Below are 14,035 nucleotides of genomic sequence, written 5' to 3'. Positions count from 1 at the left end.
CAACTAAGGAAACCACATCTTTCTAACCACGATACAGTATTACTAATACTTCTCACAGACTTATTCGGGAAGTGGTAACAAATGTGTTAATCTGTTTTGCATAAGACTTCTCGACTGACAGTTATATATCATATTGAGCAACTATTTAAGCTTTTAACATCACTACCAGCTTTGATAGAGATCATTCTAAAATAAAATTTAAAATAATATTATGCAGAAACTGATTTAATTTTTTAGAAATGCACTGAATGAATATAAATTCAAATAGTAAAAATAATAAAGTTACAGAATTGTAATGGACGAAACATGCATGCAAAAGACTTGCTACTTGATGGTTAACTTTCTCTTTCATTCTTTTGCTGAACAATTGGACTTTTGGCTTTCTGCCTTGGTTCTCATTACTTTTAATGCCTTGGTGTATGAATGCAACTAGAGATATTTTATTCTGAAAGTTGTTTTCCCCTTTCCAATTCAAATTCACTTCAGGACATCGTAGCTTTATTAGGGTGTTAACTTGGATGGTATTGCAATCGCCATAATCATGTATTGGTATAGATATTGATGAAATAAGTGACAACAAAATTTCACACAAGGGAATCAGAGGTCATATATTCACTGCTAAAAGCTTAGGGCCAAATTAATGCCAGGTGTAAACAGGTGAAACTCCATGACTATCAGTGTTTCCCACCCATTTACACTCAGGATGAAACTGGGTTACATGTAAATTTGAAAAATTTAAACAATTAGAATTTACAGCTCTGTAAAATCCTAGGCCAAAAGAAGTAGCTTTCAAAAATATAATTTGGAAAAAATCTTTGTCATGCAACATAGGACTATATTCAGTTTTTTTACACAGTTCTTTCTCAGTCATACTCCACTGGCCTGTAGTTTATTCTCATGAAAAGCAGTATCCTAGCTGCATAACTTCAGAGCTGCTCTATTTAAATCCCTCAGACAAGCCTCTTTAAAGCCCCAGGGAAGCTCCATGCTGAAATAATGCTCCAAATATGATAATGAATCTGCAAAGTAATGTTTTAAGAATTCCTTTGAAAAGGTTACATAGTAATTTAGAACCTGTAAATATGAGGTTCTCCCATTCCTAGTTACACTTTTATCTATATATTTAAACAAATTTCTTACAAATTGGTGTTCCATCTCAGAATAACACATGATCTCAGATTTCTTAATAATCTGCATTATCAAAAGGACACAATGTCTTGTGTGCCAGGAACTTCCAGTGAAATGCAATAAATGCATGACATTATAATGGTATGCATTCTATTAGCATTTGCCAATACTGCAAGTTATGTGGATGCCAGGTTCTATGTCATTTCATTGGGTTACCTATATCAGCAGAGCATATGCTGTGTAATTACAATACCTGGTTCTTATATAGCGCTTTCCATCAGTAGATCTCAAAGCACTTTATAAAGGAAGTCAGTAGCATTATAAATCCATCCAATCACTTACTGAAACTCATTAGATCACTGGTTCTCAACCTATTGACCATTCTGGGCCACATATGTGGCTTGCAATGTGTTATGTGGGATGCATCCAATACTACCTGTATGGCCCTAAGGATGTCACATGGCCCACCACTCTGTGGTGACTGGGTCACAAGTGGCCCACGGGTTGTAGGTTGAGAACCACTCCACTAGATCATAGTTTGAGTTGACTGGATTGTTTAAGAAATAATGTGCCCATATCAAACCCATTTTCCACTGTTTTTCTACATTTCCGCTCTTTTAAATAAATCCATTTAAAATGTATATTTTAGTTTCCAGTTATTTAGTTTCCAGTTGTCTCCACTTGACTTGCCTCTATCCTTACTTAAAATATTTTGGGAAGTCTTGTTTCTATTTTGTTTTTTATCATCAAATTAACGATTTTGCATTACATTTCACATGTCCATGCCATGTGTTAAAACAGGACTTGATTATAATGGACAACTAACCTACCATTCCCACTTGTTTCAGGGACTCTAGATAAGAGGAGGCGGCACAAGTAAGATTTTGTACTGTCATACCATGTGATCTTTTCCAGGGTCCTCAATAGCAATTTTGTTTGTTTGTTTGTAAATTTCAACTGCCAGGCAGTTAACAAATAACAAATTTTAGTTTTTAAAAGTTTACATGCAGAATGCCACACAATATCACCCATGCATAGACATACATCTGTCTTCCCTCACAGAGTAGAACTCTTGCAATAAATTCAAGCATACATAGTAGCATCCTTTATTTGAAAAGAGAAAAAGTAATATATGTGAAATTTAGTAGAGTACAGTCTTTTCTCATTTTATGCCTAAATGTACTATATCCCCCTGTAGTGCACTGGGACCACAACTTGCCATCTCTCTTTGCATGGGAATTCTGCACGATTTTTACATAAATATCAATGTCAAGACTTAGTTCTTGTAATTTAAAATACCTTTTAATGATATTAAACCAATAATAATCATGGTTTTAGAATATGAATATCAGTAACTGTCTTCTGTTTGAATAGGAACCTTTGCTTCTGTAAAAAAACTGCAGCTTTACATTATATGGCCATCTAAAGGGAAAACCTTTCACTTCTATTGCAACACTGAGAGACTCTATCCGTTTTTTAAAATCTAGAAAACCTTTATCACAGTGAGCATTGCATTCTCACAAGTATTCTTCATATCTCTGAACATCACCAGCATTAATTAGAAATAGCAATTATACACAATCATAGTTGTACAGATGTAAGATAAAATGTTTCCCTCAGATCTGTTCTATAACTCTTAGCACCAAGATTCAGTTCTCCCTACATCCATAGAACACCCACTGAAATTAAAGTGAGCTCTCCACATGGAAGAAGAGCAGATTATTGGAGTCACAATCTACCTTGAGAATCTGAGAGTGAAATAATCTCAGTCACTTCCCAATATCACACTCTACAAAGAAAGCAAAGAGACTGAAGGAATTAAATTTGAGGGGCTGAAAAGAACCTTTTAATACGCGATACAAAGATCACACATTCAATTCCTGACCACTGAAATTTACCATGAAGGCCAGAGTCTGCTATTTTTACTCCTGCTGAGTAGCACCTCAATCTACAAATAGTGCCAATGAAATTAAAAGGATTATTTAATAGGACTTCATATGAGAAAGTACATCAGAATCTAGCCCAGAATGTTTAATATATCTCAGGCCATTCTTGAGAACTAAATATACATATACTTACAACCTTTTGCATCCCTCAGATATACTACAGGCAAAAAGGAAATATTTTAAAAAGTGGAAGAGGACTAGTACTTCGAATCATGATAATAAAAATTAACACTCATATTATTAATATTAAGTAAAACAAATGGTTTTAATGGAGCATATGTTTTTACTTTTCTTTAACAATCATACTGATTTAAGATGATGAAGACAAATCAGAAAAAAACAAACCAAAAACAAAGTAAATGTGACATGGATGACAGATGAAATTATACATGTGTATCCTTAAAGTGCAGTTAACATATTGAGTTGATCTAAGACAAATATAACATATCTTTTTATAATTGTAGTGTTTTGTGACTAGACCTTTTTAGATGCAACTTGATGGAAATTTAATCCTACATATTCCATATAAAATTACAACCCCTAAACTCAGACATTATTTGATTAGATACTGTTTAGTGTATCCAATCACTTTTGAAGTTAACACAGCTGTGTTAAATTCTGATTGTCAGCACTCCTCTCAAAAATAAAACAATGTAACAACATTCCATTTTATCTACTCTTTTACATTGTATCTTATACATCTATCACAACGAAATCCCCCATTTTACTTGATATGCGGCCCTCCAGTCCATCCATGGGTAGGACTTGCTGGGATGGGCAGGAGGAAGAGCTGGCCTCATGCTACCTTGACTACCTGCTCTTACTGGACTGGAATGATGATCATATTCAGGCCAGTTATGTATCCCCTATATGGAAACTTGTCCCCTAACAACTCAAGTTCATGTGCTGGGCCTTCAACAAAGATGACTGGTTTTGCTCAATTATTTTTCATGCTGAAGAAATCCTTAAACAAAGATTAAAAAAACTGTTCCTGGGAGAATTTTCTAAGAGAATTCAGTATTCCTTACTGAGGACATAGGAATCTGGATTCCACACAGCATATGTACCACATAGTTGCCAAAAAAATTCCTCAAGAGGTAGAGCTGAGTCAGGTCACCAGTCCAGTCAATACTTTGCCAAATCCATACCCAGGCCTCTCCTTGGGAGAGGTCAACAAGATAGAATCAGGTTAATATTTAGTAATTAAAGAGGCAGTCTGGTCCCGTGGATAGAGAACTGGCCTGTGAGTCTATGAATGCTCCACACCTCTTGCTCAAAAGGATATTCACATCGAGCTCAATTGTAGCTTTGCCAGAAGCCCCGCACAAGAGACAGTGCACGGTTGCACTGCCCCAGGAGCAGATGTGGAACTAGAACAACTAGGAACCACTCCTTATTTCTTCCCATTCACCTGTGCGTGGGAGAACTGTTGGGGGACGATGATTACAAGGACCCAAAACTGAGATACCCCTCAAAATGCAATGCAGGGAAATTACTAACAAGTTGAGGGTTTTTTTGGATAATAATTCACAAACATAATGTTGGACTTTGAGTAAAAGATCTCTGAAAACCCATGTTTAAAGAAGATAAGAAATGTTGACATAAAGGATCATCAGCTTTTCCATAATTCTCCATTCAAATAAAACTTAGTTATGAGGATACATACTAAATTTTGATATTGAAATATAAAGATGAAGAATTGTTAAATTATAATTTTTGTTAGAGCTTTGTTAATTCAGTAGTTTATAATTTTGGATAATAAATAAGTTTGCATGGGACAATACCAGTGCCAAGGCAACAGGAGGGAAAAGGACAGCCAATAGAGCCTCCCCTGCTACACCTCCAACAGTGTCAGGTGTGGAGAAGGGGACTTAAAAGGAGGAGACCTACCCAGTTGGGGGCTCACCAGGAAGGAGAGCAGAGCTCTGCTACTGCCTCATTGAGGGTAGGCTGGCTCCAATAGTAGCACATGTGGTATTATAGCATTGCACAGCAACAGTTAAAGTATTAGGTCTCAGTCCTGCAGTCCCTTAACATGTAAACACTAATTAACTTAAATGGGAACTCCATGTACGAAATGATTGTAAGATAAAACCGATATATACCATATTATGAATGTATATAAATAGTAATATCCAAATGATGGAAAATATGAATAGATCTAATTATTTGATATTATGTCCAAAAGAGGGTCAGAAACCCACCAGACACGGGCACCTTTAAAAAAAAAGTTTTTAAAATTATTACTTCAAAAAAAGGAAAGAAAAACAAACCATAAATATGTATATTTATACAGGCTCAAGTCCTGCCCACTTAAAATTCACCTAGTAATGTTTGTTTATTGGATTCAGATGTTTTAATCTCCTCTAAAAATAGACATATGTATTAAAAATATTAGTAGATCACTAATATACAATGCCAGCTAGTTTCTTTCTGTTTTTTTTTTTTAAAGGAAAAAATTGACAGTCTGATGTTTGAAGTTTTGCTAATTTAGATGTAGGACTTTTCATAAGGATATTTCCTATGCATTTCTTAGTGTGGATTCAAATTATTTTATACTTAAAAAATTAAATATAATTTCACAGTGTAACACAAGAGGAAATAATTATGATACATGCTGTGAATTTGTATGAAGATTAGTACCTCTGAACAACTACAAACTCTTTGTGTTATTGAGTCATACTAGGAAATGCCTAATAATGTGTATTGAGAGCATATCATCTATCATACTTCACTTATAGCATATAAAACACAGTAATCCATCTGCTATTTTAAATGTGAATGAACAAAACTAGATTTATATTTTTCTGACTGAATACAGTAATTCTTCTGTGTTACATCATCACATCACATCCTTATGTTCCCTGCACATATCTCAACCGGGAATGAGGAGAATTAACAAAAAGAAGCATTTTTCACACTGATTATTAGAAGTGGTTAGCTGGCTATTGAGATGTGATAGTTTTCTGAGAAAGGTCCAGGCTTTGAAATATATTTTGCCCAGAAAGTTAAATTTTCATCAAATTGGAAAAATGTCTCTGCTCATTAACAAGTAACACAAGAACGGTCATACATTTAAAAAAACAAAAGCAAAAAAGAGGAAGCAGATTTTCCAGTGGTTAGATCTGTGAATTTAAAAATTCCTCTTAAAAAAGTGCATTCAAGTAATTTTAGCAAAATCCCGCAATTACTTTTTATTACTATTTTTAGTAACATCACACATTTTCTTCCCAGAAATGTATAGAGAATATAAGAAAAGGTACATTCATTCTACTTTTACTTTTGTAAAATGTAGTAATTTAGATATCCTTGTTTGAATAAGCATAATTTAGCCCTAAACACATACCCGTCCACATCCTGCAAAGTTTTTAGTGCCTCTTCTAACTATAATATGCTCATCGCAACTGAATGTTGCGGGACTTTGTCTGGGAAGGAGGAAGAAAAGGGATTGTAGGTCTTGAGCCATGGGGGAACCAGAAGTGTCTGGTTTAGATGGGGACACTGAACCACCAGGCACACCAGCTGGGGGGAAAGGGGATTTATATCCAGTGCCACACAAATTGTACCCTCTTTCTTCATGAACCTTCAGCGCCCTCTCTCCCACCCATGGGATCAAAGTAGGACCAAGTATTTTATGATCTACAGTGAACACTGTGCTAGTTGCCTTTTTCCTTTAGGAGCTGGGAAGGAATTTTCCCCTCACTACCATACTGGCCCAGGTGCTGAGGATTGTTTCGCCTTCCCCACAGCAGTTCAGGGACCCATTGAGTTAGGTAAGGAATTTAGGTCAAGATGTCACAAATTAGGCAAGTGTCCAGTGCAGGTACTCATTTTATGGGGTGGCAAGGAAGGGAGGAGGTCTGGTTTCCTAGGGAAGCTGGAAAAGGGAGTTGGGATTCTTAATGTCTAACACAGTGGGGAGACAGCCCTCTTTTTCCAGACCCTCTGACCCTCATGACCAGCAATGGGATAGGACCAGGTTGGGAAGGGAAAGGGCTGATGGTAGCCCTCCCAAATAGATGGAAATGATTAAGAAAAAAATGGTGACCAGCGCTGTACAATTTACTGCTGGGTGATCCCAGATAAATCAATAAAGGTGCAGCCTTATTTCAACACATCCATTGAATCTTGTCTTTGTTCCTGTGTGTGTCTGGGACAATGGGAATTGAGGTTTTGCAGACTCCGGGATCACACTCTCTTTGCAGATAATTAAATAAGTTTCAGTCATGGAAAATAATAGTTCATGTAAAGCACTGATTGTCTATTATATTTAACAATTTTTTTCTCATTCCATACCCGTCTCTTACATGTACCTGCTCATTTTATTATAATGGTAATACAAACAGCTTTGGCCTATTCGAATGACCTTCTGGGCATGCTGCAAAAGCTATTTGTTTGATAGGGTTTTGCAGGAAGGATAAAGTTATGTTATGAGATAAGATATGAGAATGAGAAGTTTTCCTGGAGTATTTCTTTTTATTGCTGATTAGCTGCGATACACTGTTATCTCTCTTTGATTACTTAAGGCTGCTGGCTGGCAGAATTAATTTATATATTAATATTTATGCTGCTGAGTAGTTCTTACTGTAATTCTAATTATTAGAATGAACAGAACTTCTGTACGGTAATTCTTTCTTTTTAAATATTCAATTTAAAGAAATAACAAATAAATTAGAATATGCATATATTTGAAACAACATTTTGGAGATGATTTTTTGAAAATATAAGAATTAAATATGTTATTCTTGTAATTAATGGGTATGAAATGTAAATGTGATATTAACAGCTGTGTGTCTTATATTTACTAGCAAATAAAATAAAGAAAATAATGCGCAAAAATGCTTTAAATCAGTACTTTTAAGACTGTATTGCAGATTTCCTCACAGGCATTCCACCACACAAAATAACAGCTATCCTAAGGGTCAAATTCTGTTCTCAGAACCTTGTGCCAGAAGTCACATTGAAATAATACACAGAAAGCATATACACATTGCTACCACAATGCCAATAATAATAATACCCAATCAGTGAAGCGCATAATTTGGCCATTATACAATTGCAATCTACAATCTCATATGTTATTTGTACTGTTTAAGTGTCAAGAGGCCTCATCAGGTACCTGGGTCCCATTGTGATAAACCCTGGATGCACACATAATGAACACATGGTTCCTGGACCAAAAAGCTAAATAGGAAAATATTGTTTTTTGCTATTATTGTTTCTTTTATAAGAAGAATGTATCTATCACAGAGTTACTATAAAAGCTGGTTTTGCTCTTAGACAAATTGAATGATTAGGTTTACCAATAAAGGATCAACTCTTACAGTTTTTACTAAGGAAAATATCCTGAATAAAGGCTGAGGATTTGGCCTGAGGGATTAGTACTTTTGATTGAATGCATAGTAAGTGGGAAATCATATACAATTTACAGTTTTCACTGAGTCCCTATGAAAGAAAGACCTTCATATATACAATCATATCCATTCCAGTCACGTTACTATCACACTTGATGACATTATGGAGACAGACCTCCACAGAACTTAATTTCAGTATAGTGATAATACTGATAAATTATCATTGCTATAATAAACAGACTCTGGGGGCCTTCGTGGATCAAAATGTAGATATCCAGTTAAGGCTGATGCCAGGCTGGGAACAAGATGAAAAAACTCACATTTTCAAAATATGTGGTAGGCCCAAATTTTAATTTACCCAACTGTAAAGATTAAAGAAAATGCATTGTAAAATGTTTGGATACTTCTGTAATTCAAAAAAATATACTGACTTAAGAAAATAAAAAAATAAAAATTGGCAAATTATTTTTCTGCTTGGACAAAAATATAGACTCAAGGGATGTAATTCTGTCCCAATTGACTTCAATAGGACCAGCATTTCACCACTGATATTTAGATTAAAAACTAGATACTTTTCGTAAAGACTTGTATATGCACATCAACTGTTTTTTTTACAGCTATGTAAATATATTTGGATACAATAAACTATAACTGCTTTAGAGCCATTAGGGTCAGTCTGCTAAACAACCTATACTTTTAATAATAGTTCACTAACACTAACTAAATCTGCCATTTAAAAATTCCATAAAAATCGACATCCACTGATTCTGAAGAAGGCAAAATATTTCCATGAATAAAGGATCTTCATTTGCTTACAGTCATAACTAGTGAGCCAATCCTTTAAGTACTTATTTGCGTGAAAGATCATAATGGCTCTTGGGCTATGTGATTCTACTAGGGAATTTCAGAAGAACATAAAACTTGTTAAAACAAGAAGTAAGTTATAGACAAAACAATAGATGTAAGTAACGATATGTTTGTGACAGAAAGTTATTAAGAAATCCTGAGTTACAAAGCGCAGGGTTGACACACTGAACCAGATCCTTGGGACACAGGACTTTGCTCTTCATCCTTAGGTAGTCTGCTGGTGTGTCTGAGAAAAATGAGTTTGCATATATACAGCAACGTTTGGGCACAACAGGCTGAGTTAAGGAAACATCATTTATTGAATATAACTTTAAATTTTCCTACAATAGTTGGTTTGTCACAATCTTACTGTTACTTAAATATAGGATTATAGTGTGTTAATAATAATAATCAGAAATAGTGTGAATACTGTATTTGTTATCAGAACACAAAGATGGTGTTAAATAATTTTAAGTTATACCAATCATGGCTGGAAAACATAGTTGTATCCATGTACTTACTGGAGATGTATGTATTTGATTTATTCTTAACTGGTTTTCCAAATCTTGTACCTTATTTTTCAGTTCTATATTTTCAGTTTCTAGTTCTTGAATCTACAAAACAAACAGTCATTGTAACAGATACTGGGAGACTCATCCTCTGACGTATCTAATTTTAGCTATAAATCATGAATAACATTTTTATTTCTTCATTTATTTGAGATCTGCTATTCTTAACAGTATAATACAAACTAATTACCAAAAAACTAGTAATTGGGTTTAATAATTGATCCAAAAGCCTCATTTTATTTGAGAATGAAATAAATTTCTTAGCACCTGTGAATTTTCAGGATGATGGAGAGATGCACACTGTTTTTTTCATAAATGCACTATAATTTCATAGATTATTGTCCTCTTTTTTAGTGTTTCTGGAGTCTCTTAATAATCTTCTGTCCTTAGTATAGTATTGAAACTTATGCTCCAGCATACTTCACAAAAATTTGTAAAAAATTACCGTAGTATATAATTTTCATGAAGAGAAGCAACAAATATGTATGACTTACTCTTTTCTGTAACCCTGCAATCTGTTTTCTTGTTTCAACATCTTTTCCTCCAGATTCCAGAAATTTCCTGTAAGCCAGGTCAAACGCTTGACCAATTGTTAAAGTTATCTCTTCAGCCTTTATACAAGTAAAATATTGGAATTAGCACATTAAGAGTATCTTATACAGTATTTTTCATTTCACAGGAGCACAAAACATATTACATAATTAGGGTCCTACCAATTTCACGGCCGTGAAAAATTTGTCACAGACCGTGAAATAAGCTCTTCCCTGTGAAATCTGATCTCCCCCTTGCTGCAAGTCCTGGCTGGGCTGGGAGAGGACTTATCCTTCCCCTGCATGGCTGTTCTCGCTTTCAGGGGGAGATCAGAGCCACCCTGGAGTGCCTCCCCCTGCTGCAGGAAGCTCCAGCACCGGAGGTTCCTGCAGCAGGAGGAGACTTGTGAAGGTGTATTCCCCTGCTCCTGGAAGCACCCTAGCTCTTAGCTGTGACTCCCTGCTGGGCTGGGGAGAGACAGGACTTGTCCTTCCCTTGCATGGCAGCTCTGAGGAGAGAGTAGGGGGGCGGAGATTAGACCTACTTCCGGGTACCTTTTGGGTTGGGACCCCCACGGTTACAACACTGTGACATTTCAGAAGTAAAGGGCTGAAAACATGAAATTGACCAATTTTAAATCTCTCTGTCCATTAAATTGATCAACATGGATCCTGAATTTGGTAGGGTCCTATACATAATATGTAATACATAATACATAATAATACATAATATACAGTATACCTAGGTATTGCTTCACCCACCACTGAAATGAATTCAGCTTTGAAAAGAAACATGGCAGCCAGGAAGATAACTGAAGAATAATTGATGCAAATAAACTACAGGGGAAACTGCTGTAGACAGAATGCGATTATCTATGTTGAAGTGTACATTATGCTACTTGTACATTATGCTACTTTAATATCTATAAACAATGTGCTTGGGTCTGTTTTTGTTGCATTTTCATCTCTTGAAAGTGGCTGATGGCTGTAACTTTCTTTTGTTAATGAAATATTTTTATTGAATTCAATTTTTTCTTTCATTGTTTTTAGTTAGGTTTCAAAAGTCTATATTATAAAAATAGGATATTGATTTCCATAAGGTCGATATATCTATATATCGTATGTCTGTGCTTAAGTATTGAAGACCACAAGTGCCAAACCAAACCAAATCTGTGGACGTCCATGCAAATAAAATAGTTTCTCTCTTCATATTTGAGAACTCCATACATAATGTTTCAATTCCTTTTACATAGGAAAGATTTTACTTTGGATAACTTTTGCAGGGGCAAAAACCCAACAATACAATACATTCATTAACTGTTCATATTTTTGGAAACTCGGTTAATCCCAGTATCACCATTACATGGTCATCATTTGTTCAGTTTTCTCCTTTTACTTAGAACAGGAAAAACTGTGGCATATATGTGGTCTGTTTGTTGGAAAACAGATTTTTTTCTGACAACCGCTGTAACAACTGGATTTATGTCAACCGGATTAGACTACTGGTTTTCTTTGTCATTGAAAAGCAAAGAAAAACATGGGAAAATATCAAGGCAAGACTGAGATTTTAATTTTGAAATCAAGTAGAGACTTACCCTTTGATAACTTTCTGTAATACCAAGTGCCTGATACAGGTTTAATCATTTTATCTGCTGCAAATTAACACAACAAAGTGACAGTTGCTCAGAATTACCCTTACCAATCAGCTGCATTTTGACTATTTTAGAGAACAGACCTATATTTACCACTAATTAAATAATGGTAAATTGGCATGTGGGAACATGCAATGCTGGCACTATGGGCACTTTCCAGGAAATGTGTGTAGATTGGAAGGGAAGGCACCAGCTTGAATGAGCTTCTTTGGATGCTGAAGGAACTAACGGACTGGAAAGAGGGAGGGGGCAAAACTCACTTCGGGGACCACAGGGGTAGACAGAAGTGTCAGAGAAAGAACAATAGTGAATGAGATGGGAAAGATACGGTCAGGAATCAGGGCTTGCAGCAGAGCCAGTCTCCAGGCAATTTAACAAGTGCAGCTAGCTTGTAGTAGCTTGTAGTAGGCTGTCTGATTGGCTACACTGCCTGACTGGTGGGAAGAGAGTCAGCAGATTAGCTCTTGAGCGCAGCAGCAGCAACAGTTTGGTAGCTGCTCAAAACATTCACCCATGGCTGTCATAGCTCCTGCGTTTGCTTGTTCCCAGCCTTGCTCTCATCTTGTTCCTAACCACCAGGCCTGACCCCTATTCCAGTTGCTAGGCACGACTGCCATGTCCCAATTTATGACAGTTTGAGCAGCCAAAAAAATCAGGGAACTAGAACTCATATGGTAAGCATGGATCCTACAAAGGCCAATACCTCTCTAATGGAAATAATGGGAGCCCTACCGATCTTGCAGGCCCAGGTTACCACTCTGAAGGCATAGAACACAATCCTGTAAGCTCAGGCCATGCTTTCAGCTCCAACCCCCACTCCTCATGAGCCCAAACTCCCTCTGCCTGACAAGTTCAATGACAATCAACACATTTCATGGGCTCCTAAATCAGTGTTGGCTCCTATTTCAGCGACACCCACAGCCGTACCCCACTGACCAAGCCCAAGTGGGACTGATTATCAGCCTGTTTACCTGGGAGGCCCTGGCTTAGGCATCTCTGCTCCTGGAAAAATCAAGCCCACTTCTGGGCCACTTTAAGGACTTTATTTGTGCGATGGTGGTGATTTTCAATTACCCAAGTCAGGAGCATACAGCTGAAGCCGCACATGCAGCTTTGCAGCAGGGAGGCTGGCCAGCTGCTAAATGTGCAGCAGAGTTCCGATGCTTGGTAGGAGACACCTAGTGGAATGAGACTATGTAGTGTTATCATTTCTGGCTCTGCCTAAATGGCAATATTAAAGATGAACTGGCACAGGTGGAATCGCCATCCTGCCTTACTCAACCTAGTCATCAAAATCGATGAATGCCACCGAGAAAAAAAGATGGTCCTCCTGGCTCCTGCCAGCCCTGCTGGCTCCAGCCCCATTCCCCCATCACCAGTCCCTTCTCCATTGCCTGAACCCATGCAAGTCAATCAGGTTCAGCCCTGCCTCTCTGACACAAAGAAGAATCGACACTGGGCATCAGACCTATGGGGTTCAGGGCTGGGTTGGCGTCTTTCCCCTCACCCCAGCAGTCCACGCCTATTCTCATCCACCAGTACCGTGATGATGGCCAATCAGCAACCAACACATCTTCAACTCCCTTTCCAGTTCTGGCACCCTGTGATGCCTGACACCAACCTAGAGTAGCTGGTGGATTCAGTGCCTCAGGCAGTTTCATGGATCTGGAATTTGCCCAAGCACACAATATCTCCATCCAGCACAAGGATTCCCCCAAGTTAGTGAAGCCCACAGAGCTCTCATTTCTTTTGTCATGACCAGATAGCTCCCTTAGAGTTAACTACCCCTTGAGGCTACCCGAGAAGTCCTCCAGTTTGAACTAATTCATTCACTGCATTCATCAGTTGACAATGGCATCCTCTGGCTCATCTCCCATGACTTGTACATCTGCTGGCACTCAGGCATGGTGTGCTTTGAGCTACCATTTTTCCAATAGTCCTGTTTCCTGAGAGCTAACTGGAGATCAGAAACCTTTTGTGGCTTACTTGGTCCTCCAAAGAATTCAGAGA

General features: G+C 37.1%; 1 protein-coding gene across 1 annotated transcript in view; it reads right to left on the bottom strand.

Annotated features, from left to right (window-relative positions):
* The window catches only part of GULP1 (GULP PTB domain containing engulfment adaptor 1), a 111,949-nt gene that overhangs the window by 33,312 nt on the left and 64,602 nt on the right, over nt 1-14,035 (bottom strand). Inside the window, exons 6-7 of the mRNA XM_077830399.1 lie at nt 10,338-10,454; nt 9,796-9,888 (exon numbers count right to left, since the gene is read on the bottom strand). Coding sequence (XP_077686525.1) covers nt 9,796-9,888; nt 10,338-10,454 — 210 coding nt within the window. The remainder of the gene's footprint in view (nt 1-9,795; nt 9,889-10,337; nt 10,455-14,035) is intronic.

The sequence above is a fragment of the Eretmochelys imbricata genome, chromosome 11 (assembly GCF_965152235.1).
Source record: "Eretmochelys imbricata isolate rEreImb1 chromosome 11, rEreImb1.hap1, whole genome shotgun sequence".
Classification (NCBI taxonomy): domain Eukaryota; kingdom Metazoa; phylum Chordata; order Testudines; family Cheloniidae; genus Eretmochelys; species Eretmochelys imbricata.
The sequence above is the reverse complement of the archived record's forward strand: the minus strand, read 5'-3'. Positions and strand labels throughout refer to the sequence as shown.